Genomic DNA, 14290 nt, shown 5'->3' on the forward strand with positions numbered 1-14290 from the left:
TACACCAGTGGCTGGCTCCATCACTTTCTGAAATGCTTTTGTCCTTCTGTCTTCAAAAGGATTGTAAAAAGAATATCTAAGAAAACTCATTTTCACTCTTCAGTAATACATATTTCCTACCGCTTTGAAATTTCATAGTATTCTATAATAGTTATATGGGCTTACCCTTTGTTTTTTATTTTATTTTATTTTTTAAATGAGCAACAGTAGAACTTGTGTCATTGTAAACTTATGGTCCCACAAAGTCTTCCATCTTCCACATTAGTCAGTACCTAGTCAAGCACATTACATTCAATAAATATATGCTAAATGAACTGAAAACAAACATTGCTAGAGAAATAAATATGTATTAGCTCTAAATGGAAAAATTAGTATCATCACTTTTCATCAGACACCAGTATTCAAAAATGCTTTATAAATCCATTAGATTTTCTCAAAAAATATTATTAATCTTTGCAACTCATATTCTTTATATTAATTGCCAGTTTATCAGAAGTTGTCCTATGATAGCAGATATTATATTTTTATTTAGATAAAATTTGTGTGAAGTAAATGAAGCTGTTTACAAAGATACTTTTTTCTTTTGGTGGGGTTTTGATACTCAGCCCTACTGTTCTACTTGAAACATGTGCTTAGCCCTTTTGTCTTTAGTTTGTTTCCCAGTAAATTTTCATGCTTTAATTTGTCTGGTAACTGACCATGATCTTCCTGCTTCTATGTCCTAAAATGTACAGGTATGTGTCACCATACTTAGCCTAACGAACATCTACTTTTTAGGTTGAAAAGAGAAGTTGAATAGGTAATATGAATTTATTTGAGGAAGCAAACATATTTTCCAGAGGTTTGGAATACTTAATTTTCCTAGAATTGCTGCTTTTATACTAGTGTTTAAATTGTATATTTCAAGGCAACACAAATCAAAACAGCTCTTATGTCTGTAGTATGTATGTGCATGTGTTTACTAGCATTATATCAGCATGTGGCTTTTTTGTTAGTTTACATGTTCTATTTTTGTTGCTCCTTGGCCATTCTTATTTTGTTTGCTCATAGGAAAACCTACGATTACTGTAATAAAGTTGTGCATATGTAGTTATCAATTTGAAAGAAACATTATGAATAAATCAGAAAATATGTAGAATTCTACTTAATGTTTATCATCTAACATGTCCTGTGTTTTCTAAGGAAAATTTGTAAGTGCAAAGTGATTTACTTGGTGATGATTCAAACATTTTCAGACATTCTTATTTGTTAGATATTTGCAATTTCTGTACTATGTTTCAGTATTACGATCTCTATTGGCATTCTGGATGATAAAGATCCTTTATACAAGGAAACCTGTAGTATTTGTTCATCTAAGATGTAATGTTCAATCACATAGCTAGATTAAAAAAAAGTTTAAGGCATTTATATGTAAAATAACTTAGAAAATGTAATCTAATACTTTTTATTTTTATTTTAATTATACCTTGTATTGCATCCTGGTGCATATTCAGCTAATACCTAATACAATTCTTTAGTTTTAAAATTATACTTTTTGTTTAACAGTACTTTTACAAAACGATGGCTTACTACAATAAAAATGAAAATAATATCTAAAATACTCACAAGTAAAAAACAATTTGAGGTGGAAAAAAAAAGGTTTGAATAGAAAAGATGGCCAATGTTCTGTTTCTCATGACTTACTTTTGGAATATCACAAACAATAACCATTTTATATTTTTATCTTTATAGCAATGAAAAAAAATTCTATCTGTATATATGTTAACTACCAAAACATTGATTAACATTTAATAATATTTAGTTTCTGATATTTTGCAAGTGTTGTATTGTTTTGTTCCTAGTACCAGCTTTGGACTCATAGCCCTGTCCTCTTTCATTGTATTTGATCAGTGAGTATTTTCCACTTGAGCTACTGCTCCAGTATGGTGGATTTTTGTTGTTGTTGTTGTTTGCTTTTTTTTTTTTTTTTTTTGTCGGTTGTGGGGCTTGAACTCTGGCCTTGGATGCTGTCTCTCAGCTCTTCAGCTCAAGGCTAGCACTCTACTGCTTGAGCCCTAGCGCCACTTCCGGTTTTTGAGTGGTTTATTGGAGATAAGAGTGTCACAGGCTTTCTTGCCTGGGCTGACTTTAAACCGAGATCCTAAGATCTTAGCCTCCTGAGTAGCTAGGATTACAGGTGTGAGTCACCGGCGCCTGGCTTTTTGTTTGCTTTTTGTTTTCCCCCTGAGGTGAACTTTTGAAAAAACATTTTTTTTCTCTAAGCTACCCTCAGACTATGGTCCTCCAAATTTCAGCCTTGGCTTCCTGAATATTTAGAATTATAAGGATAAATCACCAATGCCCATCTATTTGACATTCTTTTTGAAGGCTCATGTACATATATATGATATGAGCGATCCAGGTTATATATATAAATACAAGGAGGACTTTTGCTAAAATTAATAATTTACCTACATTTGGGCTTCTGATAATCACAAACAGAATTTCTAAATACAGGGCTATCAAAGATGCTGATATGCAAATGTACATTTAAAGATTACTTTGAAAGTACTGTAGTTTAACTTTCCATTTTTCACAAATTTTTTTTCTTAATAGGATAACTTAAAACTAAAAAGAAATAGCAAAGTTTAACATTAAGAGCAATTTAACAACCAGGGCAGGAAGTAGTCAACTGCTATCCTGAAAATACACTGTCAAAGTATCAGCAAATAGATTTCTTGCTAATGGCAAGTAATTCTGCCTCTGAGTGAAGACAATAATGGCCACTCATTACAAGTGACCTGATTACAAAACTCGAATGCCTGCTGTTTCTGTTCCCTTCAGGGAGATGCATCAACAAAGCATGGGTCTGTGATGGGGATATCGATTGCGAAGATCAATCAGATGAAGAAGACTGTGACAGTTTCTTGTGTGGCCCACCCAAGTACCCTTGTGCTAATGATACTTCAGTCTGCCTTCAGCCTGAAAAACTTTGCAATGGGTGGAGGGATTGTCCTGATGGATCTGATGAAGGCGATCTGTGTGGTAATGCATGTTTAATGACATTTGCTTCTTTCTGAAAATGAAAACAATTGAATCTACATGTTAGTCATGATTGGAGCATTTGTTTCTTTCATTAATTTCCTACCAATCTTACTTTATACTTGGAACCTTAGCCACAAATATTCAGGTACTGTATGTCTACTTAATGTTTTTAGTGTGATTGGAAATATCTGGAGATATTTACCTAGAAAAGCCCAAACTAGACTGACAAATTCTTTTTTTTTTTTTTTTTTTAATTTTTTTGCTACCAATCTTAGGTCTTGAACTCAGGGCCCAGCACTGCCCCTGAGTTCTGTGCTCAGGACTGGTGGTGCTCTATCCCTTGAGACACATCTCCATTTCTGGATTTTTGGTGGTTAATCGGAAATGCGATACACATGAACTTTCCTGCCCAGGTTGGATTTGAAACAGGCCCAACTACCCAACTCATTTAATAACTACACCATGCACTCATTTAGATTTGTCAATGTAGTCCTCACAAATGAGCAGATTGCTGTTGTCTGTGAGTCACAAGTGAGAGCAAAGCCTGTCTTATCTATGGATGGAGTTAGCTATCACTCTGAGTTGTGATATGATTTCTGTTATTACAAGAGAAAGTCTTTTCTAATTATAGCTCAGCTTACTCCAATTTTCTTTTCAAGAGTTAGTTCTCATGAATTCTTTATTGTGACTTTCCAGTTGAAATGATGATTGCAATGAGCTTTAATGTCATCTTTACTAGCCAACTCCTTTATACCAGATACCACATACAACATCAAACAGGACTTTTTTTTCTTCTGTGGGGAGATGAGAGATTTATCAAGATGTTTACTATTCATTTGCTAGCTCTTGCTGATAGTGGTGCTAGTGGGTTAAGGAAAAGCATGTACAGGATGATAAGAATATAATGAGACAGCTGGAATTGGGGAGAGATTGATTTGAAATGGTAAGGCTGTTGGTGAGAAAGTAGGAAAGAAACATTGTAGGCTGAAATCATTCAGTGTTGGTTTCTACAAAACTTAATAGTATATGGAACAATATAAAAGAGCAATATTATTCTTTTTAAAAGGATGTAGTAACATAGCCTCTCTCAATTTTAACATTCTATGAAATGATGTTGAAACAATAAATGGAATGGGCTTCACTTGTTAAGGATAAATGTAAGGAAAACCACTCAGACCAAAAGAATCAAAACAAACAAATGAACAACCAACAATAGTAATAAAATAAATCTAATATACTAAGATACAAAAGTAAATACAGTTAAGAGATGGAAAATGTTATTTTTCTTTACCTCCTTTCTTCTCTTCATATACATTGTTTTATTAAAGAGTTGCTTGGTGAGAACTTACTCATGAAGATTATATCGAATGATTTTAGGACTTGCTCATGAAGGAAATTCCACAAGAAACTACCACTACTCTTGAAGAAGAAAGTTTGTAATTTTGAGACTAGGTTGTGTGTGTGTGTGTGTGTGTGTGTGTGTGTGTGTGTGTGTGTGTGTGTGTGTGTGTGTGTGTGTGTGTGTGAATTAATTTCTTAACCTGAGAGTTATTTCAAAATTTTAGTGAGGATAATATATTAGATAACTATAATGAAAATGTCTGATGCACTATGGATATGAAAACAATTTTGTTTTTTATATTTTCCTCCATTCTTTAAATAAAGTAAGCAAAAAAAGAAAAGAAAGTAAAGAAACTATAAACAAATATAAAGAAAATGGAAAGCCACTTTTGTTTTCCTATCTTTCACTTTCTAATTTGAGATTCTTTTTTAAAGGATAGAATTTTTTCTGAAACCAGTGTGTGTGTGTGTGTGTGTGTGTGTGTGTGTGTGTGTGTGTTTGTGTGTGTGTGTGTGTGTGTGTGTGTGTGTGTGTGTGTGTATGTGTGATTCAAAATTGAAGACAACATTTTCCTTACTAGCCACCAAATTCTTCAGTGAAGTAGCCTGTTCTGGTATTTGAAAAGATTACAGAGAGTAGGAAATGTTACAAGAAAGCTATTGTGAAGGCATGGAGAAGAGAAGTTTTTTACTCTGAATGTAACATCATTACTTGTTGGAATTAACATGCTGCCTCCCGCCCTGAGGTAGAATAAAGACCAGGCTGACTTATAACAATAAAAAAAAAAAAAAAAACTAAAGATTTTTCAATTGTTATAAGTCTCCCTGGCTTTGAACCACAATCCTCAGATCTCAGACTCCTGAGTAGCTAAGATTACAGGCATGAGCCACCAGTGCCCAGCCATGATGACAATTTTTATGAATTACAATAAAATTACTTTGACCATGTTTACACACATACTTGTGCACAAAATTTTAAGGCACTTTTAAGTTTTTTAGAAAAAGTAAAAATTGACCATAAGTTTCCTGGAATTCCAGTGGCAAAATACAAAAACAAAACAAAGAACTGCTAATCACAAAACAGAATTGTTTTAAATGTTTATGTGTAACAAAAATATTTAAGAATCGAATTGAGGAACCTATATATTGTATTCCTAATGAAAAGATCAATTTTAGAAAAATTTCAAATTAATATCATGTGAAGCTTTTCTGCCTTCACCATTGTGGTAGTCTCAATATCATAATTAAAGCAAGATCTCCACAGGCTAAAAATAAGAGCTACCTTCTTCCCTGTTCCTATTTCAAAATGAAAGCTCTTGGTATTGGAGATTAATAAAGAGATTTACATTTTAAAGGTGTAGAGAAGGAAAAAATCCAAAAATTAAGTGATCTGACAGGATGTTAAGATTTATGCTTAACATCAAATCTGGGCTGGGACAAGCAGTAGATTCTCCTTACACCACTGAGCTGTTTCAGAAGGGAGGCACTTTAAGGGGTCTGCGATCATTTTTAAAAGGGTGGACCTGGCTGGGTTCCTGTAGTGGCTCACAGCTGTAATCCTAGCTACTCAGGAGGCTTAGATCTGAGGATCATGGTTCAAAATTAGCCTGGGCAGGAAAGTCCGTGAGACTCTTATCTCCCATAAACCACTAAAAAAATTGAAGTGACACTGTGGTTCAAGTAGTAGAGCACTCATCTGGAGCTGAAGAGTACAGGGACAGCACTGAAGTCTAGAGTTCAAACCCCATGACTGGCAAAAAAAAAAGACTGTGGACCTTAATTCTCAAATAGGATGTTTTGGGCCAAATCTCTTAGTAAATGTGTAGACATGAGGAGAGTTTGTGAAATCATTTTGCTGTGTGTACAGATTTATTAGCCAACTTTAAAACTTATTCTAGAGCTCAAATGCACCTAACCAGAGTTGTGTCAAGGAGAGTCTCTGTGCTTAATAATAATAATAATAATAATAATAAACAAAAAATTCAGGATTATTGATAGAGTTGAAGAAGTCTTGACAAGAGATTGACTATGCAACTATCAATGTTAAATTTATATTGCATTTTAAATTTCATTGTGAATAAAAATCAATCACTTATTTCTACTGATAGCATCAGAGACATTGGGGGTAGCAAGGGAAAGAAACCTGAAATAACTACCTTTAAAATAAATTCAAAATATTGTAACACATGTTTTCCCTGCTGGACACAATGACATTCATTTACAGTAATTTTCTTGAAAAAAGTATGTCAATTGAACTAAAGTGAGGCAAATAATTTGAAATGACTGCTGCTCAGAAATAGTTATGATTGCTCCTGAGTGAACACATTGGGAGCAACCAAGAACTGAACTTACTTTTCTCTTAAAATAACACCAATCTGAAATGATGAAAGAGATGACATTGAACAACATTTGACCATATGCATACACTATTTTGTTGAGTGGAAATCCCTTTGTATAACTACTTAAAGAGAAAAATAAAATTATAATAAAAATAAAATTGCACAATTTCAATCCTGAATTGAGTTGTTGATAAAAAGTATGTCATCACTTTCCTCTTCTTATGCTTTGATAAGACAAATAATTTGAAGAATTTTGCAGTTTTCAAATCCAAAATATTTTTGAAAAACCTTACCATGATTATGGAAAACCTTAGCCTAATTTTTATAGTGAGTATATTTCTATGAACTTTAGGACATACTTAAGTGTTACTGTTTTTACCCCCAAATATTACTGTTTCTACCCCAATGCCAAAAGTATACAGGGAAGATTTTCTTAAATTAATTCATAATATCCTGATTGTACTTCCAAGATTATGGAGTTGAGTTCAATGATGATTGTGTGAATGGGAAAAATTCTGATGTATCTCATCATCTGTCCTGTATTATAGATGAATGCTCGCTAAACAATGGAGGCTGTAGCAACCACTGCTCTGTTGTTCCTGGAAGAGGAATTGTCTGTTCTTGCCCAGAGGGACTTCAACTCAAGAAAGACAATAAAACATGTGAGATTGTAGATTATTGTAGCAGTCATCTTAAGTGCAGTCAAGTGTGTGAGCAGCACAAACTCACAGTCAAGTGCTCCTGCTATGAAGGGTGGAGGCTGGATGTGGACGGTAAAAGCTGCACCAGTGTTGGTAAGGAGAAGACTTACATTACTCTGTGTGTGTGTGTCTGTGTGTGTGTGTGTGTGTGTGTGTGTGTGTTTAGCATATACTGATACTAGGGGTTGAAATTTGGGCCTTGCACATTCATTTGACATTTTAGCTCACTGTTAGTATGCTGCTACTTGAAGCACATCTCTACATTTGTTGTCTGGTGGTTAATAGGAGAAAAAATTCTCCATGGAAATTAGTTTACCTGAGCTGGCCTCAAAACAATATTGCAAAATCTGAGTTGCTGTGGTTAAACACATGAGCCATGGGCGCCCCACTTGCATTACTTGCTTTTTTAAGACTAGATGATGGGGAGAGGGGGGACCAAGATGGCGACGGGGCAGTAGGGAAACACCACAGCTCTCCCCAACCAAAAAGAGAGCTCAAGTTCCAATGCTTAATCTCCCCAAGAGACTGACAACAACTAAAAGATGAACACTCAGAGAAAAACAGGAGGTGGAAAATAACAAAAAAGAAAGAGAGGAAAAGAAGATTTTCAGAACAGAGAAGAGTGAAGACCCCTCCCCCAACCTTCACTGGCCACGCGTCAATGCGCCAGCCGGCCCGGCGGGGGCTGCTGGAGCCCCAGAGACACAGGGGGCCACCTGCACATCACCCGCACAGAAGCCACCTGAGGTACCAGTTTGCAGACCAGCTGATCGCCAGGAACAGTGAAACCTACCAGCCGGGAGTCTCCACGAAGATCCCACCCCCACCACTCACTCTCCACCCAAGCAGAGAGGCTCCATCCCGCCAAAGCCGCCCGGCACCGGCAAGAGGAGCTGTCTGCAGACCACCACGCAGAAGCCGCCTGAGGCACCAGACCCACCCGATTGCAAATACCTGGCAGGGGCCGCCAGGGTCCCAGAGGCACAGGGGGCTGCCTGCAGATCACCCACGCAGAAGCTGCCTGAGGCACCAGACCCGCCCAATCGCAATCTCAATGACCCAGCGTCCCAGAGACACAGGGGGCTGCCTGCAGATCACGGGCGCAGAAGCTACCTGAGCATGGACACTGTGGACCTGACAGCTTCGACAGAGGCAGAGACAGAAGAGAATCACACAGAGCCACCACCACCCAGCCCAGCCGGCAGCCACCCCAACTGAACTCGGATTACAACAGCAACTGACGACCTACACCACACAGAATCAACTAGCTCCAGGGTGAGTACCCCACAGGGGACAGTGTACCCCTCAAGGGGGACCAGAGCTGGAGGGAATTCCTAGGCCCTGACCCAGACTCCCTACCCCAACACACAGACCACAGGACCCACTAAAACTGGGAACTGTTCGAGAGCTCCACCAGCCTGTGGAGCACATTCTGCTGGCCAGGAAAGAGCAAGAGTGCCCCTGGAAGGGAACTTAAATGCCCAAGCCAGGAACAGCACCCCTGGGTCAAGACAACCAACAGTAGAAGAAATTTGAACTGTGTACCCCAGGCTGCATAACCTAGGTGGTATACACAGCAGCACAGGCCTAACGAGTGCACTCCAGGTGGGGGCCGGAACCAGGCCTGGGGATCTGGCGCCTGAACAACACAACCAACTCCTCCCAACTGAAGTCAAAATCTGAGCATACGCCTCAGCAGAGGGGAGAAAAACAGGGAACAGCACTCCCCGGGATGCACGCCTGTGACAACAAAAGACCTGGAGGCTCTGGACAAGAGAAGCCAAAACCCCACCCATATACTCTAGGCTGGGAATTGGGCAACACAGATTGCCAGCACCTGATAGTATGCAGGAGCTCAGGCTGATAAGGTGGCTCAGCAGTAGAGTGATAGTCTTGGATGTATGAGGCCCTGGATCTGATTCCTCAGCATCACAAAAGCAAAAAGGGTCAGAAGTGGTGCTGTGGCTCAAATGGTAGGGTGCCAGCCTTGAGCTGAAGAGCTGAGGGACAGCACCCAAACCTAGAGTTCAAGCCCACAACCAGCCCAAAACAAACAAACAAACAAAAACACATCAGGAGCCCATAGCAGACTCCAGCATCTGGGAGAGTGCATCCAGAGCATCTGATCTTCCCAAGAGCACCCGTAGGAGCAAATACAAGCAGTCTAGGCTGCTCAACCCTTCCAAAGGCGGGAATTGCCAGAGATCTACAGCAGAGAGCAGAGAATCCTAAGTAGGTCAGACCAGCAGCTGGAAATAGGCTCCCAACAGAACCCAGATCAGGCACAGACTCTCTCTACCAATACAGAATCAGCAACCAAGCAAAGACAGACACACCAAAACAAAATTGCAGATTAGTCTCCTGAACCCCCATGCGAAATTCACAGAGAAAAATTACAAGGGTTACCACCACACAGGACAGCAAGCTATCCTCAATAGCTAGCACCCATGCAGGGCAGAGCCCCAGTGGGAGCAAAGCAGGAATGGAAGACAAAAGCTACATCCAAGGGTTGCTGGAGGCAACCCTCAAGAAATAAAGCGAGAAATTGATCAGAAATTGAATGAGCACAAGGATGAACTATCAAAAGAGATACAGGATATCAAACAAGAGATGCATGCAAAAATAGAAACTGCACAAACCTCAGTAAGAAGTGAGATAAACGCCAAATTAGAGGTCATGCATACTGATCTCACCTTCAGTAAGAAGTGAGATAAACGCCAAATTAGTTTGGCGTTTATCTCACTTCTTACTGAAGGTGAGATCAGTACTATGAGAACCAACATCGAATCCATAAAGGGATCCATTTCCTCCATGCAAACCACAATAGAAGCCACAGTCAACAGAGTGAATGAAATGGAAGGTAGAGTGTCAGATACAGAAGACAGAATACACCACTGGACCAAAAAGTGACAGATATGGAAAAATCACTCAAATTAAACCAAAGGGAAATTCAAGAGCAAGCAGATAATGCCAAGAAATTTAACTTTTGTATAATTGGAGTGGATGAAGGTGAGGAATTTCAGAGCAAGGGAATGCAACACCTATTCAACAAAATAATCGGTGAAAATTTTCCCCACCTCAAAAAGGAGCATCTTACCTACATAACAGAAGCATATAGAACACCCAACAAGCAAGATCTCAGGAGAAATACTTCTACACACATTATAGTAAAAATGATAATGCTGAATAACAAGGAAACAATCTTGCATGCAGCAAAAATGAAGAAGGAGCTATACTACAATGGGAAAAAATTAGAATCACTGCAGATTTCTCCACACAAACAATGAACGCAAGAAAAGCCTGGGAAAGCACCATATGAGCCCTGAGAGCCAATAACTGCCAACCCAGACTGATATACCCGGCAAAGCTAGCATTCACATTCCATGGAGAACTGAACATTTTTAATAGCAAAGAAAAACTAAATGAATACAGAAACATTAAGCCAGCATTACAAAGAATTCTAAGAGGGGGGACACAACCTGAAGAAAGCAACCAGGAACTGGGACCTGCCCCAGACAGATATTACTCAAAGTCTAATTGAGCAAGCAAAGGAGGAAAGGAAAGAAGAAAAACTTAAGAAAACAGAATGACAGGGACAACAATGCATCTCTCTATAATTTCTCTTAATATTAATGGGCTGAATTCACCAATTAAAAGAAAATGAACTGAGGACTGGATCAGAAAACAAGACCCATCCATCTGTTGCCTTCAGGAGACCCACCTCTCAGCCAAACATACAAACAAACTCAGAGTGAAGGGTTGGAAAAGGATCTACCAATCAAATGCCCCCAGTAAGAAAGCAGGTATAGCTATCCTGATATCTGACAAAATAAACTTTTCATTAAAATCAGTACAGAAAGACAAGGAGAGACACTACATATTAATACAGGGAACAATCCAAGAGGAGGATATTACCATCATCAACTTATATGCCCCAAATATTGGTGCACCCAGATATGTTAAACAAACGCTCTCAAACTTACAGAATAGAATAGATCCCAATATGATAATACTAGGAGACTTTAACACACCACTCTCACCAAAGGACAGGTCTACCAACCAGAGGACTGGCAAAAAAGCTACCGAATTAAGTGAGGCCATACTTCAAGTGGAATTAACTGACATCTACCGAGTATTTCACCCTAAAACAACCAGTACACATTCTTCTCATCAGCTCACAGAACTTTCTCCAAAATAGACCATATCATAGTTCATGCAAGGAACTTAAGCAAATACAAAGGGATCGACATAATCCCCTGTATCCTATCTGACCACAGTGGAATCAAGCTAGTTCTCAATAACAAAGCATACCGCATAAATTTCTCTAATACATGGAAATTGAACAGCACACCCCTTAGCAGTGCCTGAGTAATGGAAGAGATCAGAGAAGAAATAAAACATTTCCTATAACTCAATGAAATGAAAACACCTCACAAAGAAACGTGTGGGACACAGCAAAAGCAGTCCTGAGGGGCAAATTTATCACCCTCAGTGCCCGCATCAAGAGAATGGAGACAGACCAAGTAAATAATCTCATGTTGCAATCAAAACAGCTAGAAAAACAAGAAAATATGGAACCTAAAGTTACTAGACGAAGCCAGATAACCAAATTAAGAGCAGAGATTAACCAATTAGAAAATCAGAAAATAATAACCAAAATATACCAAACAAAAAGCTGGTTCTTTGAAAAAAAAAACACAAAATTGATGGCCCCTTGGCAAGATTAATTAAAAAAAGAAGATAGGAAACCCATATTAACAGGATTAGGGATGCCACGGGAAAAATCACCACACATACCCAAGATATCCAAACAATTCTAACGGACTACTTTCAAAAGTTATACTCTCTAAAGGAAGAAAATCTGGCAGAAATGGATGCATTTTTAGAGAAATAAAAATTGCCCAAACTGAGCAAAGAAGAAGTAAACCAATTAAATAAGCCAACATCCTATAACGAGATAAAGGAAGCTATCAAAAGTCTTCCAACAAAAAAAAAAGCCCAGGACCAGATGGATTCACAGCAGAATTCTATAAGACCTTTAAAGAAGAACTAATACCCATACTCCTCAAGCTCTTCAGAGAAACAGAGAAGGAGGGAGCTATCCCAAACTCATTCTACGAAGCCAATATCACACTCATCCCCAAACCAGGCAAAGACCCAACCAAAAAGGAGAATTACAGGCCAATTTCCTTGATGAACACAGATGCAAAGATCCTTAACAAGATTCTAGCTAACAGAATCCAGAAACACATTAAAAAAATTATACACTAGGACCAAGTAGGCTTCATCCCAAAGACACAGGGATGGTTTAACATATGTAAGTCAATAAATGTAATCCAACACATCAACAGAGCCAATGTCAAGAATCACATGATTATCGCCACAGATGCAGAAATGGCCTTTGATAAAATTCAACATTCATTCATGCTAAAAGCTCTGGAGAAAATAGGAGTAGAAGGAACATTTCTAAAAACAATAAAAGCCATTTATGACAGACCAATAGCCAATATTATACTTAATGGGGAAAAGCTACAACAAATTCTCCTAAAATCAGGAACAAGGCGAGGATGCCTACTGTCTCCACTCCTCTTCAATATCATCCTGGAACCCTTAGCCAGGGCAATAAGGCAAGAAAAAGACATTAAAAGGATCTGAACAGGGAAAGAAGAAGTTAAACTATCCCTTTTTACAGACGACATGATACTATACCTTCACGATCCCAAAAACTCCATCCCCAAACTCTTAGAAATCATAAATCATTTTGGCAAAATAGGAGGATACAAAATAAACCCACAAAAATCAGTTGCCTTCCTGTACACTGACAATGCACAAGAAGAGAGGGAAATAAAGGGAGCAACCTCATTCACAATAACCTCCCAAAAAATAAAATATTTAGGAATTAACCTAACCAAAGATGTAAAAGAACTATTTAATGAAAACTATAAAAAGTTAAAGAAAGAAATTGCAGAAGACACTAGGAAATGGAAAGACTTCCCATGCTCTTGGATAGGCCAATTTAATATAGTAAAGATGGTAATACTTCCAAAACTAATATACAAATTCAATGCAATTCCTATTAAAATCCCAGTGAGGTACATCACTGAAATACAGAAAACAGTCCAAAAATTCATATGGAACAACAAAAGACCTAGAATAGCCAAAACAATTCTAGGGGATAAAGACAATATGGGAGGGCTATCCATGCCAAACTTCAAACTCTACTACAGAGCTATAATAACAAAGACAGCATGGTACTGGCACAAATACAGACCGGAAGACCAATGGAACAGAATAAAAGATCCAGAAATAAATCCACAGGCCTACAGCCAGCTGATATTTGACAAAGGAGCCAAAGACATACAATGGAAGAAACACAGCTTCTTCAACCACTGGTGCTGGGAAAACTGGGTGGCCACATGCAGAAAACTAAAAGTGGACCCAGCCTATCACCATGCACCAACATCAAATCAAAATGGATTAAAGACCTTAACATTAAATCTGAATCTCTGAAACTACTGCAGGACAGAGTAGGAGAGACACTTTAACTAATAAGCACAGGAGGGAACTTCCTGAACAGAGCCCCAGAGTCACAACAAGTTGGAGAGAGAGTCGACAAATGGGACTACCTTAAAATAAAATGCTTCTGCACAGCTAAAGCTATAACAACCAAGCTAGAAAAGCAACCATCTAATTGGGAAAAAAAAATATTTACCAGCAGTATATCAGACAAGGGGTTAACATCCTGTATATACAGGGAGCTCAAGAAACTAATCCCTCCCAAACCTAACAAGCCAATTACTAAATGGGCAAGGGAACTAAAGAGGGACTTCTCAAATAAAGAAATAAAAATGGCAAAGAAACACATGAGGAAATGTTCATCATCAC

At 38.2% G+C, this 14290-nt stretch overlaps 1 protein-coding gene across 5 annotated transcripts in view; it reads left to right on the forward strand.

Annotated features, from left to right (window-relative positions):
• Lrp1b (LDL receptor related protein 1B) overlaps positions 1-14290 on the forward strand; it is a 1866674-nt gene that overhangs the window by 1240526 nt on the left and 611858 nt on the right. For all 5 annotated transcript variants that reach the window (XM_070023764.1, XM_070023773.1, XM_070023793.1 and 2 more), the window contains exons 22-23: positions 2824-3024; positions 7253-7498. In XM_070023764.1, coding sequence (XP_069879865.1) covers positions 2824-3024; positions 7253-7498 — 447 coding nt within the window. The remainder of the gene's footprint in view (positions 1-2823; positions 3025-7252; positions 7499-14290) is intronic.

This window comes from Dipodomys merriami, unplaced genomic scaffold, assembly GCF_024711535.1.
Source record: "Dipodomys merriami isolate MVZ:Mamm:240054 unplaced genomic scaffold, mDipMer1.0.p SCAF_1, whole genome shotgun sequence".
Classification (NCBI taxonomy): Eukaryota; Metazoa; Chordata; class Mammalia; order Rodentia; family Heteromyidae; genus Dipodomys; species Dipodomys merriami.